The following is an 18,063-nucleotide window of genomic DNA, read 5'->3' as shown; positions in this document are numbered from 1 at the left end:
ACTTTTATCTACATTGGAGACATTTCTCCCCAACTATATATGTAATACACAGAATAATCTGACAGCTGTCATTGGGGGTCTTGACGCCCAGATCTCCCTTCATGTGGCAACTATCTTGGATATTTATAAGATTCCACAGGTAGGACACCTATGCCTGTTTCTGAGTGGTATATGGAAATTCAGTAATGCAGTCATACTTTTTCTTTATTTCTTCCAGCTTGTATTATGCTGTTTAGAAACAGAAATGGGAACACTGGGAATAATCAGATCAATTATTCTTTTTCTTTCTTTCCTTTTTATGTTTTATCCACACTGAGAGCAGTTCATTAACAGCTGAAAAACAAAGAAACCTATAACTGGAACATGATTTTTTCTAGATTAGAACTGAATTTGAAAACAGATAGCATCCTCTGTTGAATCACAACGACCGCTCCCCACATCAAATGGGGGGCGACATTTCCGTGGTCGTGCACAGCCCCCTGAATTGCTGGGCGACACCTGGTAGTTCGGCTGGCTGTTCCCTCCCCCAGAAGGGATACCTGGGGTCTCTGCCTACCCAGTTAACTGTCCAATCCCACCTGGGGGAGGGGTTGCCAAGGGATTGGCCAGGTAAGGGGAGGGACTACCCAGCCTACACAATAGAAGGTGTAGTGTACCTGAGAACCAGCAGACGGCTCCCACCCTCCACTCCCTCAATTAACGCTTACGTTGCAGGTTAACCTTGCTTTTTTCCCCGCACAGGCACACAGGCACTGCTATGCCAAGGCTGCTGTTGAAGGGCCAGAAAGGAATTTCCCTGCATTGGCAGGTTTCGCCTTTCCCGTAGCAATTCGTCACAACTTTGGCGGTTTCAGGCCTTGGGTGGAATCCTTTAGTCATCTTCCTAAATGGGGGTGGGGTGGGGCAGTGACTCCATGCCCCCAGTGAGGCGGCGATAACAGGGTTCCACGTTAAAGGGGCATTGGGGGAAGGCATTGTCCATACGCTGAAAGGTTGTCATTGCTCTCCCCCACCAGTGGCGGCAAACAGGCGGTGGACTATCTGCTTGAACATATGTTCTCCAGAGCCAGCCCAATCCCCGCACATTCTGGCTAACCCTGAAGTTTCCCAGATCCCCGGCTGGGGGCTGAGAAGGATAAAACGCCCAATGCCTGAGCCAAGGTCTCCCTACATCTCCATCTTAATAAAGTTGTGGCCAATTTTAATCCCATAGCACGTTGTCTTGTGGCATCATTCCGCTCGGGGGGCGCCTAGAGTTTGGGGGACTCCGCCTGTCCGCGCAAAACCTGTTATGAACTGCCCATCTGTAGGCATAAATTGGAGAGTGACTTTGTAAAATAGACCCCAATTTTCTCCGAAGCAACACCATAAAGTTAAAAAAAAACTTATTAAGTTGGTTTTGACCGAGGGAGAATTAGATGCTCTGCCAGTCAGGCAATTAAAATTACTGTGATTAGGTGATGCAGATTGAGCTCCTAATGTGAATGGAAATAGTTTGTATATGTCCACTTCAGGATTGATCTGAACAGATTCACCTGGGTCTGCAATTTCATCATTAGTGACTCAGGTAGTACAGTTGAGAGATAAAAAGTTTCCTGATGCTAAAGATGCACTATTTATATGGATGTTCAAATGCACATGTCAACTGCATTTCAGAGAGGGTGTTCTCTCTCCCTCTCTCTCCCTCTCTCTCTCTCTCTCTCTCTCTGACACACCTCTCTTTAGCTCATATATGGCCCAACTCCGGTGATGAATGCTAAAATTCCAGGACTACCCTTCTACCAGATGGCCCCCCCAGAAAGCCACCAGTTTGCAGGGATTCTTTCTTTGCTTCTGCATTTCAGGTGGATTTGGATTGGGGTCACTGTGGTTGACAATGACAGTGGAGAAAGATTTGTACAAAATATGCTCCCACTCCTTTCAAACAGAGGTATTTGTTTTGCCTTTCTAGAAAGAATCCCCAAATTTAGTTTTCTTACTGAAGGACTGACCCTGATGCAACAGGGGGCAGAAATACATGATAGAGTGATGGGTAGCAAAGCCAATGTTGTGGTGGTCTACGGAGAAGCTTCTACCACTGTATTTTTGAGATGGTTTCCATATCTATCAATGCTTGGGAGCCCGAAAACAAATGTAAAAGGTAAAGTATGGATATCAACAGCCCAATTTCAGTTCATTTCCTTTGCATTTCAACGGGATTGGGATGCAGAAATATTCAATGGTGCCATAACCTTCAGAATTCACTCCAATAATCTACCTGGATTTCATGAATATGTTGAGGACAGGAACCCTTTCAATGCAGAAGGTGATGATTTCATCTGGGATTTCTGGCAACAAGCCTTTGGCTGTGTATTCCCACATCACATTCTGGGTGATGCCAAAGGAGATATCTGCACTGGGAAAGAGAGAGTGGAAAACCTTCCTGCATCTCTCTTTGAAATGACTGTGCAAGGTCTAAGCTACAGCATCTACAATGCTGTCCACACTGTTGCCCATGCATTGCATGCCATGTTCTTACGAAGACTCAGATACCCAGGAATGGTGGATGGAAGGCGAGAGAAGCTTCAGAAGCAGCAGTTTTGGCAGGTAAGGCTCACAAAATCATTAGGTTGCATGAGACTACAGTGGTACCCTGTTCTAAGAACTGAATTCGTTCCAGAAGTCCGTTGTTAAACCAAAGCGGTCTTAAACCAAGGCATGCTTTCCCTACTGAGGCCTCCGGCCATGGGTGCCCTTCCACCATTCGGCTTCCATTCGGCTTCCGATACAAAGTTTGCTAGCTGGAACACCTACTTCCAGTTTTGAGAAGTTCGTTGCCTGAATAGTTTGTTAACAGGATTGTTCGTAGAGAGCGGTACCACTGTATATAGTGGGTGTTCAAGTTCCCTAACAAATATTTCCTCCTCCCTGCCTACAATCATTGAAGGATGAATCTTTCTTCAATCTGTTACTTCAAATCTGTTCAGGTATGCTGATGGTCCAGTACACTCTAATCCTTTTAATCCACATACCTACACTCTCCATGCATAAAAGCACAGAAAGACATTTATTTACTCCAAGATTATTTATCTATTCACACACCCTCTCTGCACTAAATCTCTTTTTGAAACATTCAGACGCACCCTTTTCTAAATGCTTGCTTTCTCTTTTTTTCAATCTAGCTCCATCATTTTCTGAGAGCTGTCTCATTCAACAACAGTGCCGGAGACATGGTGTCCTTCAATCAGAATGGGGAGGTAATATCTAGTCTGGACATTATCAACTGGATTATTTCCCCCAACCGGTCTTTTCATAGGGTAAAAGTTGGGAGGATGGATCCTGAGGCTCCTCCAGACCAAGCCTTCACCCTTCATGAAGATGCCATAACATGGCCCAGATGGTTCAACCAGGTGGAGTCACGTTGTTAGCTAATTCAAAAGAAATTCAATCTTAAATGAACAATGATTATTTGCCTTGATGTCTAAGATAAAGTGCACTTGGTAAAGGTAAAGGTAAAGGAACCCCTGACCGTTAGGTCCAGTCGTGGACGACTCTGGGGTTGTGGTGCTCATCTCGCTTTACTGGCCGAGGGAGCCACCAAGGGAATACAGCTTCTGGGTCATGTGGCCAGCATGAATAAGCTGCTTCTGGCAAACCAGAGCAGTGCACAGAAATGCACTGGTAGCTTGGCAGGAGCGGGGAGCGAGCAATGGGAGCTCACCCCGTCGCGGGGATTCGAACTGCTGACCTTCAGTGCCACCCGCGTCCCAAGAACACTTGAAAATCAGAAAAAAAACCTTGTTAAAAATGTAAATTAATGTATTTGTCCAGAGGGGGGTGTTTATCACTTTCTTGCCAAATGCAAAGTAATGTTGCGTGATCTCTAAAACTATCTCATGCTTCTCCTTCATTTACGGATTAGGCTCAGCCTCTTTCTATCTGTACTAAGAACTGTCGCGCAGGATCGAGGAAGAAAGTGAAGGAAGGAGAACCGTTTTGCTGCTATGATTGCATCCCATGTCCAGAGGGAAAAATTTCAGTCCAGGAAGGTATGAGATATTTACCTTAAGAGAAATTTGGTTCCAGATACAACATTTCCACTGAGTTCCCTTTAAAAGGAAAGGGACAAATTAAGCCATGACTAATTTCTCCACTTGCTTTCAAACCATAGCTGTCAACGTTTCCCTTTTCTTGTGAGGAATCCTATTCGGAATAAGGGAATTTCCCTTAAAAAAAGGGAAAAGTTGACAGCTAATTCCTAATATTTGGAACTCAACACACTATATATAATACAACATGGATGCTCTTAGACCAAGTCAGAACATACATTCTGCGCTTCGTGATCCTATGTAAATGTGGTAGGTGCTGCTTTATGTAGCTCTCTACCAATTAGGCCAACACCTACCACAATTACATAGGATCACGAAGCGCAGAATGTATGTTTTGACTTGAAGAGATCCTTATATTCTGAGTGAATAAAAAAAAAGGAAGGATGTTGATGTGATTAATGGAATGTGTATGAGCTGGGGACTGTTCCATTCTTTCTTTTCACAGATATGAGTGACTGTGATAAATGCTCAGACAAAGACTATCCAAGCAAGAACCGAGATGCATGTATTCCCAAGGATATAAGCTTCTTGTCTTATGAAGAACCTTTAGGAATCAGTTTAGTCTGCTTTTCGCTTTCATTTTCTCTGATGACAGCTCTGGTGCTGGGTACATTTATGAAGAACCATGACACTCCTATAGTCATTGCAAACAACAGGAGCCTCACCTACATTCTCCTCATTTCTCTCCTGCTCTGCTTCCTTTGTGCACTGCTCTTCCTTGGCCAGCCTGAGAAGGTGACCTGTGTCCTGCAACAAACTGCTTTTGGCATCATCTTCTCAGTGGCTGTTTCTTGTGTATTGGCAAAAACCATCACTGTGGTTCTGGCTTTCATGGCCACCAAACCTGGATCCAGGATGAGGAGATGGGTGGGGAAGGGGCTGGCCAACACCATTGTCCTTTCCTGCTCCTTTGTCCAGGCAGGGATCTGTACTGTGTGGCTAGCAACCTTTCCCCCATTTCCAGATGTAGACAGTTACTCAGTGGATAAAGAAATTATACTAGAATGCAATGAAGGGTCTGTGGTGATGTTTTACATTGTTCTGAGCTATATGGGCTTCCTGGCAATTATTAGTTTCATTGTCGCTTTCCTTGCCAGGAAATTACCTGACAGTTTCAATGAAGCCAAGTTCATCAGTTTCAGCATGTTGGTCTTTTGCAGTGTTTGGCTATCCTTTATTCCTTCCTACCTGAGCACCAAGGGAAAATACATGGTTGCTGTGGAGATCTTCTCTATCTTAGCCTCTGGTGCTGGGATGCTGGGTTGCATATTTTCCCCCAAATGTTATATTATTGTGTTCAGGCCTCAGCTGAACAACAGGGAGCAACTAATAAGGAAGTAAAATGAAAGGAAAGAAAGAAAGAAAGAAAGCAGCCTAGGCTCCTGACATATCCATTTTTAACATTATTTTTAGGTGATAGTGTACCCTGGTAATTTTAACATCCATTAACTCCAATCTGTCCCCAAAATACAAGTGTCCATTCAATTCCATTCAGTACTATTGTTTTTCTGTTTCTTTCTTATTGTGTGTTATTGAAATATATGCTCTTGTTTAAATAAACACATTTTTTTAAAAAAATAAATGCAATACCCCAGAAAAGGAAGTGAATATTATTTTAGTGACATTGCTTCTCATTTGTCTCCATCTCCATTCCTACATCCTTCACTAAAGAAGCTCCTCCAGAATTACCTGAAGAGCATGTGTGATAACATTTTTTTTACTTCTATTTATTATGTCGCTGGACTGCTCAGTCCTAGAACAGCAGCCTAAGAACACCCAACTTCCCTCAAATTAAATAAGATCTATCTCTGTCTGAAAATGCATTGGATTAGGGTGCTAACACAATTTAAGAAATACTGAATAAAAAAAAAAACCTTTGGCCACAGGGGAAAGAATAACATTATTGGGAAATGAATGGGATGTTAGGGTAGGGGGAGTACCTCTGGTCAGGGACAGGTTGTGCAATTTCTGGCATACTTTGTGTGCCTTTGGTCCCCACACTGCACTCACCAATGGTTTCTAGAAGCTGTCATCATGGGAGAGCGGCCACATCCCAGGAATGACTTGGACTGGTTGGGTAAGCAAGATGAGGGGAGCAAATGGGCCTCAAAGCCTTGGGGAGTTAGGGACTTCCCCTGCATGCGAAGAATCACTCCAGTGGACTGATGTGGTTTACATGTTGGAATTTGTAAAACTGCTGAGTTAAGAAGTACAGAGTTAAATGGAGATTTATCTCAACAACTACTACATGTATAGAATAGAGGTCCTGCCTCATGGCTGATCAGAGATGTGAACCCAGGTTCCCATGGACTGATTCCAAGATGGTACATACACCATTTTACATTTTGGAGTCTCCATTGGCTACAGGAGATGCTCGGATGAATTCCTAATATCACCATTTCTCTCTCCACCACTGTTCCCATATAATCTAATGAAGGGGAATTTAAAATGAGAGTTGTAAATATTCTCCAGCAATCCTACAGGGAACCCAGCATTTTGTCTTTCTAATTACCTTACCTACAGATCAAAAGGTCTGTAATTAATTCTGCTGCTACTCAAATCCCTGGTGCTGTTTCAGTGGCCACTGGAAAAACTCAAAGCAATGATTTTATAAATATAGCCATGATCCTCAATATTCAAAATTTCTGCCTCTTGTGACACTGTAGTACCTTTCAGGTTAGACAGTTTTAATGTCATGATAGTGCTGTGGAAGAGATTAAATGTATCTGCACATAGATGGAAAACGTGCCCTTATGTGCAAGATGGTGGTTATCTTACTGCTGGCACTATTTACTGCAAAGGTTCGTCAGGTCCGCATAGCAAATTGCAAGGTTCTGTATATACACCAGCCACTTAATAAGTACCATCAATCAGGAGATTTTATAATTGGTGGCATTGCTTCTCATGGTGGCTTCGTCTCCAATTCAAGAACATTCACTGAAGAATTTCCACTGGAATTACCTGAAGAGCTTGTGTAAGAACTTTTTGTTTTTACTTCTAGGAGTGATCAGTCCTAGATAACCTCAGAACACCTGTTGTGGTTGCAAACCTATAAACACTTGTTTGGGAATAACTTCCTTCATCTCAAATTAGATCCATCTCTGACTGAAATTGCATAGCATTTTGGAATTAAGGCAATTAAAAAAGAATAGTGCAGGAAATAAGAATTGCTCCACAGAGGAATACATAACTTTATGGGGAGGTCTATAGGATGTTAGGCAAGGGTTGAGGACATACTGAGGACATATTGTGCTCTTTCTGGGGTAGTTTGTCCACCTTTGGTCCCCACCCAGCACTCATCTCTCAGCAGTGTCAGCAGATGCTGTCACCATGTGTGAGCAGTCACACCCTAGGGATGGTTTAGCCTGGCAACAGCTGCAGCTAAGCTGGTGTCAAACATATTGTCCTGATTTTCCTTCAGCCACATCATCCTACCATGTTTCAATAATGCCTACCTTGAGAAACACTTGCAGCATGGAAGTAGCAACTCTGACAACTTTTCTTTCTAAACATTAATATTGTGAATAGCATTTTATCAAGAAGACCGACCCAGTTAAATATCTTTTCAAAATGCTTGGTAGTAAAAACTGTACTGTAGTAAATAATGAACTGGATTGAATGTATAATTGTGTGCTTGAAATAGCTCCTTTATTCTGTTCATTTCGACAAAGTTTCTTTAGAAAGGCATCTCACTGAGAAGTATAGGATATGGTGTGTTCTAAAGTTGGCATTGTGTTGTTCTTTTTTTTTAAGCTAAAGATTGCCTCAGAAAAGATAGAAGCTAAATGTGATTGTTGTAATTAGATTCAGAGCATCGTTGGTATTAAGCAAAAAGCAGAAGAAAAGGGGGGACCACTGTGGTAATAGGTTTTTTTTTTAAAGGGGGACAGCTTATTCTAGGTAACAATGCATAGGATTTCAGCCTTACAATTCTGTATCAATGTACAAGGAAGGAAAACTCAACAAACTCCTGGGGATCAATGAACTCAGGGGGAGCTTCTGTGTGGGTATCTTTTGGATGGCCTACATATTTATTGGAATTGCATTTATATTTTTAATTGCTTTATTACATATGTGTTTCCTCTGCTGGGGTCAATTGGGAAGAAGGGTGGGATATAAATTTCATTAATTAATAAATATTGTTGGAAGTGTGGAATATTTTCTTATCATGAATGCAACTCTTGTTCCAGTGTGGTGCCTAAGGGTTACCAGCATATCCTGGCCTTGGCATTTGCAGTCAAGGAGATCAATGAAAACCCTCACATCTTACCAAATGTCACCTTGGGCTTCCACATCTATGACAGCTATGTTGATGCAAAGAAAACATACCACGCCACAATGCTACTTTTATCTACACTGGAGAAATTTCTCCCCAACTATATATGTGATATTCAGAATAATGTGACAGCTGTCATTGGGAGTCTTGATGCCCAGATCTCCCTTCATGTGGCAACTATCTTGGATATTTTTAAGATTCCACAGGTAGGACACCTATGCCTGTTACTCAGTGGTATATGGAAATTCAGTAATGCAGTCATAAAGGTAAAGGTAAAGGGACCCCTGACCGTTAGGTCCAGTTGCAGACGACTCTGGGGTTGTGGCACTCATCTCGCTTTACTAGCTGAAGGAGCCGGCGTTTGTCCACAGACAGCTTCTGGGTCATGAGGCCAGCATCACACTGAAATGCCATTTACCTTCCCACTGGAGCAGTACCTATTTATCTATTTGCACTTTGACGTGCTTTCAAACTGCTTGGTTGGCAGGAGCTGAGACCAAACAACAGGAGCTCACCCCATCGCAGGGATTCGAACTGCGGATCTTCTGATCAGCAAGCCCTAGTTTCTGTGGTTTAGACCAGTGGTCCTCAACCCCCGGGCCACAGACCAGTACTGGTCCATGGTTCAAATGGTACCGGGCCGCCCAAGGAACATTAAATTATTTCCATTTTATTTACTGTGGTGTATTTCTCTCGGGTTTGTGCGACTTTCCATGGACGAGAGGTTAACCGGGAGCTGAGAGACGTCACCTAAAGCCGCACCAATAATGCGCATGCGCAAAATCTCGTGATATCGGGGCGGTTTTAGGTGGCGTCTGGTGCTGGGCGGCTGCATGCGGCAGTGGCGTTGTAGCTTTGGTAAAGAGAAGGTGTGTATTGCTCTTCTCTCTGTTCACCGGTACTTTCTCATGTTTAACAGTGCTTGGTGTACGTGTATATTGTGTTTGCTCAAATTTAACCCACAAATTAGCAAAAATGAGTACGAAACAGATGTCGTTAGAAAGTTTCCTTGGGGAAAAGAAAAGGCCCAGTGAAGAGACAGAAGAAGAGCCTTCAACATCAAAGAAACATGTAACTTTTAACAGACAATACCATGAGTCCTACTTGAAATATGGATTTATCGGGACAGGTGATTCCCACACACCAAAACCGCTCTGCATAGTTTGTGGCGACCAGCTCTCTAATGAGGCAACGAAACCTTCAAAACTGCTTCGCCACTTGAACGCCAAGCACCCTGGATTAAAAGACAAGCTCCTGGAGTATTTTGAAAGAAAAAAACGGGAACACGAAGGACAGAAGAAATTTATGAGGGCCACCACATCAATAAAGGAGAATGCACTGAGTGCATCATATTTGGTGGCTAACTGTATTGCTAAGGCTAAAAAGCCATTCACTATTGGTGAAGAATTGATCTTGCCCTCCACTAAAGACATTTGCCGTGAACTTCTAGGAGAGGCTGCTGTGGAAAAGATAGCACATGTGCCTTTGTCGGCTAGCACTGTGACTAGGCGCATTGAGGAAGTAGCCGAAGACATTGAGACACAATTGTTGGAGAGGATTAATACATCACCGTGGTACGCACTCCAGGTTGACGAATCTACAGATATCAACAACAAGGCAATACTACTTGTTTATGTGCGATATCTATATCAGGAGGATGTGCATGAGGATTTGTTATGTGCACTATCTTTGCCAACCAACACCACAGCAGCAGAACTGTTCAAGTCACTGGATGGTTATATATCAGGACAACTAAAATGGCCCTTTTGTGTCGGCATATGCACAGACGGAGCTGCTGCCATGACCGGACGACTGTCTGGTTTAACTACTCGGATTAAGGAGGTTGCACCTGAGAGTGAATCCACGCATTGTCTCATTCACGGGGAAATGCTGGCAAAATGTCACCGGATTTTAACAGCGTATTGATTGATGTCGTTAAAGTTATTAACTACATCAAAGCACATGCCCTTAACTCGCGCCTGTTTGAGCAGCTTTGTGAGGAGATGGATGCAGAGTACAGATGCCTTCTCTTATACACAGAAATAAGATGGTTATCCAGAGGAAAATCGCTAATCAGAGTATTTGAATTACGAGAGCCAGTGCAAAGATTTCTCTCAGAAAAGAAGTCACCGCTGGCAGCACATTTCAGTGACAAGGTATGGGTCGCAAAACTGGCTTACCTGTGTGACATATTCAGCCTGCTCAATGAACTCAATCTGTGCCTTCAGGGAAAAATGACAACTGTTTTCAAGTTGGCAGACAAAGTAGCTGCATTTAAAGCCAAACTGGAGTTGTGGGGATGGCGCGTGAACAGATGCATTTTGGACATGTTTCAGACATTAGCGGGGATTTTAGGTGAGACTGAGCCTGAACATTCATTCTCCCAGTTGGTGCACGATCACCTGTCTTTGCTTTTAAAAGAGTTCGAGCGCTACCTCCCAACCACAGAAGACCCATGAACTGGTAAGGAATGGATCCGCGACCCATTTGTCAACAAATCAGGCGAATCTAGCATGTCTGTGCAAGAAGAAGATCAACTGCTGGAGATTGCAAATGATGGCGGCCTTAAAACTATGTTCGAGACAACAACTCTGCCGCTGTTCTGGATTAAAGTCATGGCGGAATACCCTGAGATTGCCATAAAAAGCACTTAAATCCCTATTGCCATTTCCGACAACCTATCTGTGTGAAGCGGGGTTTTCTGCATTGACAGCAACCAAAACAAAACAAAACAATGGAATAAACTGGACATAAGCAACACACATCTCCTATTACCCCCAGATGGAACCGTCTTGTTGCAAAGAAACAAGCTCAGGGTTCTCATTGATTTAGAGTTCTAGTGAGTTAAAATGTTAAATCACCTTATATTCATTTTTTGGTGTAACTGTATTTTATTTTGAAGGCATGTTTAAATACAATTAAATTAAAATTATTAAATCAAAATAATCTAAAATATAAACAATCAACATCCCCCCCCAAGCGGGCCGCAGTAAAACTATCAAACGTTGACCGGTCCACGGCTATAAAAAGGTTGGGGAGCACTGGTTTACACCACAGTGCCACCCGCATCCCTAATGCAGTCATACTTTTTCTTTATTTCTTCCAGCTTGTATTATGCTGTTTAGAAACAGAAATGGGTACATTGGGAATTGCGTGTTTAGACCTTTTACCTTTCCCCGAAATAAATTCACACAGGAGTCAGATATTTGGTTTGGTTTTTGGCAGAAATTTAGGCCACAACTTTATTGATTACAGTCTAGTGAGTGGTTGCATAGGTTCTGGTTTGACTATCTCCCTGCACCCATGCAGGCTGCGCTGTCCCAGAGCCATGTTCGTAGGACAGCCATGGATGAACACAAGGGACAGCTGATGGAGGGAACACCAAACAGCCTCCCTGATGTCCCCTGGACTTGGGCAAGGGCTGAACCCCTTCCGCGGAATGCCAAACCAGTGAGTCCCTGGATTCCTTTACTAGAATATCCTGTCATCCTGGAGCTAAAGTTCTGAAGCATTATATCTGAAAACATGACAAAGCAACAGCAATGTCATTACTGGCACCAGGAATGAAGCGGGCAGAAAATACAATGGCCAGCACGCTCACTGCCGCCTGGTTATTGGGCCAGAAGCAGACACGCTTATCCTGGAATTCACAGGTCCAGATGTGCACCGCTACTACAATGTGGGGAAACTCAAGAAAGGTTAAATCGCAAAGAATGGCAGTACCATGCCAGTGTCCGGGCCACCACTGAGCACACCAGCAGCCCCTAAAATAAAGCCCAAATCCTAATGAGCCAGCAGCGTCCGAATGGACTTGGAAATCAGTTTCCAAATGGAGAATGTCCTGCCACAAGGATATTCCATTATATCCATCAAGGAACTCTAGCCAATTGTGCAGGTCCTTCTTGACCTCACTGGGCACTCGCACCCGATGATGAGGGGAACGCAAGCCTGAGGACAACCTTGCCAGATGTGCACTGAATGGGCAGCCATGGGCCACCACTCTGCAGGCAAAATTCAAATGTCCCCAAAGGGACTGAATCTGCCATAGGATCAATTTCTCTCTGGGCAGGATTTCCAAAAGGCAACAAGTTTGTCCTCTGGCAAAGCGGAAGTCTGGGCCACTGTATCCACCTGTATACCCAGATATGAGAGCTTGGTGGCAGGGCCTTCCATTTTGGCAGACATCAAAGGGACACCCAGTTCCTTCGTCAGGGCGTCAAAAGCCAGCAAAAGCTGGGTACACCCGTTTGGGCCAGCTGCTGAGCAAAGAATAAAGCCATCCAAGTAATGGGCCATGCCCCTCAGGCCCATCTTCTTGAACAGAGCCCAGTCCAAAAAAAGTACTGAACAATTCAAAAGCTGCACAAGATACGGAGCATCCCATTGGCATGGCTTTGTCTACATAATAATTCCCCTCAAATTTAAATCCAATGAATTTAAAATCATGGGGATGCACCGGGAGCAGCCAAAATGCAGCTTCCACATCACATTTGGCCATCAAAGCTCCCATCCCAAAACTCCTTATTAATTTGACTGCTTGGTCAAAAGTGACATATTTAACTGACACTAATTCCGCAGGAATAGCATCATTAACTGAAGTTCCTTGTGGGTAAAATAGATTATGAATTAGCCAGAACTCCCCAGGTGCCTTCTTAGGCACTACCCCCAAGGGTGAAAGGTGGAGGTCAGAGAATGGAAGGGTGGTGAATGAGCCCGCAATTCTGCCCAACTCCTTCCCTATTTTACGCCGGGCCACTTCTGACAAATTTCTAACTGATTTTTGGTTTTCTACTTCCGCCAACCTAGGAGGGAATGCCACTGTAATACAAAAGCCTTCAGAAAACCCTTTCCAAATATATTGTGCTGCTGAATGATCAGGAAACTTTGCTAACCATTTCTCGAGAGGGGGCAATTTTATGGGAGTATGCACCAATGTGAGCAACTCATTTAGATTCACCGGGTTGAGGAGAGGCAGCCTTAGCCTTTTGTTTTGCTCCCCTCTTCTGGGCACGAAAGGGCCACTTCAGGCCACAGGAAACAGCTGGGTGGTTTCCTGTGCATTTGTCACAAGAATGGAGGTATTTGCAAGCCTGCCGTTGGCAGGAGCCCTTGTTATACTCCCAACAGTAATAAACTCATTTAGCAGCCTTCTTGGGTTCTACTTTTGGCACTGCAAATTCCGAGGACTTAGCCTCAATGTGTGGCGCAATGTAAGTAGACCAGACATCTAGATCTTTCCGATCCCAACATGCTGTATGTACCCTAGAGGCCCTGGTCCGGAAATGAGGGTCGTAGGCAATGGCTGCTGCCCCCCCCCAGCCATAGAATAAGCCAACTGGACTATGCATAGGTAAATCCAGAGGTGTAGGCTCTTCTTGGGGTAAGCAGCAGAAACTACCCCTGCGAAAACCTGAAAGGCGTCAAGTCATTTATCAAAGGAAAGGCAAGCCTTACTGGATTTCTTCCTCAGTGAGGCCCCAGCCTTATCCTTAACCTGAGGGTCCTCATCTGGGGGAAATAATTTGACCATATCCACAAATTTACCATTTAGGATCCTATTCCAGATCCTAGAAGATAAGTGTGTACCTGGGATTATGTCTCTAGCTGAATTGGTAGAGACTGTGGTATCCTTTACTGGCACACCGTTGATGCGCTCTAGAGGAAGGCCATATTTGGCTCTGTGCGTATTAGCTCTCCTTAGCCACGCCCAATGAGGGAGCCCAGAGGACCCTTCCATATGGCCCCAATAAAGAATGGGAGGGGAATCCAATTCCTCATCGCTAGTGTCGGAGGACGTACCAGTGGAAGAGGATGATTCAGCATCCCTGCACCTCTTGGCCCTGCGTCGAGAGCGGACACTCTTGTGCTTCCTGCCACCACGCGATGGGACTGCATGCATTGCGAGATCCTCGTCAGATGATTGAACACTGACTGCCTCCATGGCTGGGGGTGAACAAACCTGCACAGAAGGAGAAACAGACGAAAGTGAGGAACCCTGCCGAGAAGTAGAAGGCCTGTTCCCTGATTGAACATTGGGAGGTGCGGGACTTATTGGCGCTGGCGGGGCTGATTGGGAGGGTGATGTTTCCTGCCGAGAAGCCTGCCCAGAACTTGCCACACTGCTCCCCCCAATGCCGGGGCTAACAGGAACCAATACAGCAAGCTGCTGCTGTTGCAACTGAGAAAACAGCACCCCCGATTGATCCAGCATTTCACTAGCTTCACTGGCATCTGAGGGGGCTTGGACCTCATAACCCGTCTGAGCAGCCGAAGGGCCCGGCTGAGAAGCCAGCTGCTCCGGAAACCGCTGCACCAGGCTATCCAATTCAGCATTTATCCTGCTCACAGCTGCTGGATCCATGCCTATTCTGGCCAATAATGCAGACATACGGTCTAAAGTGTTTTGAGGGATAGCTGGCCACAAAGGGGAGCACGAGTGCTGAGACGCACCCCGCATAACTCTCCTCCCCTGCTGATCCGGGAGTGCGATGCGCTTAAAGGCCTCAAAACTTATCAAAACTTAATTACCATACAAAGAAAATGGCGCTCAGACTACTCAAAATGGCACCCACCGGAAATTGGTGTTCGTGCCAAATTAAAATGGCACCCAAAATGGCGGCCGAAGAAGGCGTCTACAAACCCAAAATGGTGGTTCCCACCCAAGGCCATACGAAGCCAAAGTGCGCAGGGACAAGAAGAACCGGGCTCACTGACTAAGCTTTCAGCCCCACCTTCCACCCAATCCCAACAGAGCACGGGCACCAACCCGCCCCTCCAGCCTCAAGGAAAAGCAAGACTGGTGAGGCCGAAGGCACCAACGCCCAGTGAGTCAAGACGAAGGTGGAAACAAGGGCCGCTGGAAAAGCGGTTCCCAAAGGGATTAAAATCTGCCCCCCCCAACAGACTCCCCACAACCTGGGAGGAGAAACTGGGGGGGATAGAAGGGTCTATCCGTGAAGGCCCGCAGGCCCCGGGGGGGGGGACAAGCCCCAAAGCAATCTCTCTATGAACGGGGGAAGGGATGGATTAAGGGAAAGAGGACAATTACGGGAAAACTAAAGGGAAGATTGAGGGTAAAAGGGGAAGCGATCACCAAAAGTCGATCGAAGTCTCTCAGAGCAGCAGCAATCCACGATCCAATGTTCCGTGTTCCAATGTGATAGCCCCAAAGAGGAAGCTCATAAGCCTCGCATGGGTTTATATAGTTCCCGCGTTGCTGCTTCTTCAAGGCACCCATTGGCCAGATTGCACCCAAACAACATGGGGCCCCCCATCAGGGTTTGTGGCTGTTCCAGGGTTACCCACCCACAACACCGGGTCAGGTGGACAGGTTGCACCGCAACCTGTGCCCTCTTTAATGGAGGACCCGATTAATCAGATGAATTATTATTTTTCATTCTTTCCTTTACATGTTTTATGCACACTGAGAGAAGTTAATTAACAACTGAAAAACAAAGAAACCTATAACTAGATCATGATTTTTCATAGATTACAATTTCATTTGAGCACTAAATTTGTGTGGGAGACATGAATTTGAAAATTGATAGCATCCTCTGCTATCAGAAATGAGCTAGCTCCTAGTGGTACTTTACAGCATGCGGCAGAACAGATAGGCTCAAATTTGACTCCTCCAAGCATTGGAATGCCGGTTGCCAAAGGGACAACGGAGAGCCGGCTGGAACACAGCCAAAGCTCTCAGGAAGTTCAATCAGGAGCAAAAAGAGACAGGGGTAGTCTGTCAGAAAAGGAAGGGGCTGGAGCTAATCCAATAAGTGCAAAGAATCAGCAAATGGGAGGGTGTTAGACAGGAAGCAAAACAAGAGAGGTAAGGCTTGTACATTCAATATCTTCTGTCGTCATGGGAAGGATTCTTAAGAAGGGTCATCTTGAGTAATGATGCCATAGACTTTGTTAGAGCCGTCTGGAGTTATCTGTTTGTTTTTGCAGTAAATCCTCCTTTTTAATTATCTACGCTTACTGTGTTATCAAGCTGGGAATCTGGACTGCTGACATCTGCTGAATCACAAACCCTGTTATGAAATGCCCATCTGTATATGCATAAGCTGGGAACCGTCTTTATAAAACAGATCCCGATTTTCACTGAAGCAACACCATAAAGTTAAAAAACTAATTAAGTTGGTTTTAACTGAGGGAGAATTAGATGCTACGCCAGTCAGAAAATTAAAAATACTGTGATTAGCTGATGGAGATTGAGCTCCTTCTGTGGAAATAGTTTATCCCCTATGGATTGCTTCCTATCTCCTATGGAAATAGTTTGTATATCCCCCTCCTCTTCTTTTAGGAGCTGATCTTCCTGAGATTGCATTCCCCACTCTTCCAATCCAGACTAGCCTCTGACATATAACTGGAACATGATTTTCATAGATTAGAACTGAATTTGAGCACTCCATTTTGATGTGCATCCTCTGCTGAATCACAAAACCTGTTATGAACTGCCTCTGTAGGCATAAACTGGAGACTGATTTTATAAAACAGATCCTGGTTTTCATTGAAGCAAAACCATCAAGTTAAAAAATTAATTAAGTTGTTTTTAATTGAGGGAGAATTAGATGCTGTGCCAGTCAGGCAATAAAAAAAATGCTGTGATTAGCTGATGTACATTGAGATCTATATGTATATCTCCACTTCAAGATTGATCAGAACAGATTCACTGCAGTTTCATCATTGGTTACTCAGGGAGTAAAGATGAGAGATAAAATGTTTCCTGATGCTAAAGATGCACTATTAATATGGATGCCTTCCATAGTTCCAGTTACAGGTGGGTAGCCGTGTTGGTCTGCCATAGTCAAAACAAAATCGAAAATTCTTTCTAGTAGCACCTTAGAGACCAACTGAGTTTGTTCCTGGTATGAGCTTTCGTGTGCATGCACACTTCTTCAGATACACTGAAACAGAAGTCACCAGATCCTTAAATATAGTGGGGGAGTGGGGAGGGGTATTACTCAGAAGGGTAGTGGGAATGGGTGAAAGGCTGATAAGTGTGGAAAACCTGATGACGACTCTAAACGGCTGCAATTAGTCTTGCAGGAAAAGGCAAGGGGTGAGATGGCTAAAGATAGCTTTGTTATGTATAATGAGATAAGAATCCAATGTCTTTGTTCAAACCAGGTTTCTCCATGGTTTTAAGTTTGGTGATTAGTTGCAATTCAGCCACTTCTCTTTCCAGTCTATTTCTGAAATTTCTTTGTATTAAGACAGCTACTTTGAGATCTTTTATAGAATGTCCTGGGAGATTGAAGTGTTCTCCTACTGGTTTCTCTGTCTTGTGATTCCTGATATCAGATTTATGTCCATTTATCCTTTGGCGTAGGGTTTGGCCTGTTTGTCCAATATAGAGAGCTGAAGGGCACTGTTGGCATTTGATTGCATACACAATGTTGGAAGATGAGCAATTAAATAGTCCTGAGATGGTGTGTTTGATGTTGTTGGGACCAGTAATGGTGTTATCCGGGTTTATGTGGCAGCAAAGTTGGCATCTGGGTTTATTGCAGGCTCTGGTACCAGTGTCCATGTTGAGTCCTGTTTTTGTATTATTGTGGGTGAGGAGCTGTTTGAGGTTGGGTGGCTGTTTGTAGGCGATGAAGGGTCTTCCTCCCAGAGCTTGAGAAAGAGAACTGTCATTGTCTAGGAGAGGTTGTAGATCCCTGATGATGCGTTGTACTGTTTTAACTTGGGAGC

General features: G+C 44.4%; 1 protein-coding gene across 1 annotated transcript; it reads left to right on the top strand.

Moving 5' to 3' along the window:
• The first annotated feature begins 2,028 nt into the window (after nucleotides 1-2,028).
• LOC117057563 (vomeronasal type-2 receptor 26-like) lies at nucleotides 2,029-5,429 on the top strand. The gene is made up of 4 exons (XM_033168411.1): nucleotides 2,029-2,586; nucleotides 3,162-3,296; nucleotides 3,902-4,028; nucleotides 4,534-5,429. The coding sequence occupies exons 1-4, from the start codon at nucleotides 2,029-2,031 to the stop codon at nucleotides 5,427-5,429; spliced, it is 1,716 nt and encodes a 571-aa protein (XP_033024302.1).
• Nucleotides 5,430-18,063: the final 12,634 nt, after the last annotated feature.

This window comes from Lacerta agilis, chromosome 14 (genome assembly GCF_009819535.1).
Source record: "Lacerta agilis isolate rLacAgi1 chromosome 14, rLacAgi1.pri, whole genome shotgun sequence".
Taxonomy (NCBI): Eukaryota; Metazoa; Chordata; class Lepidosauria; order Squamata; family Lacertidae; genus Lacerta; species Lacerta agilis.
The sequence above is the reverse complement of the archived record's forward strand: the minus strand, read 5'-3'. Positions and strand labels throughout refer to the sequence as shown.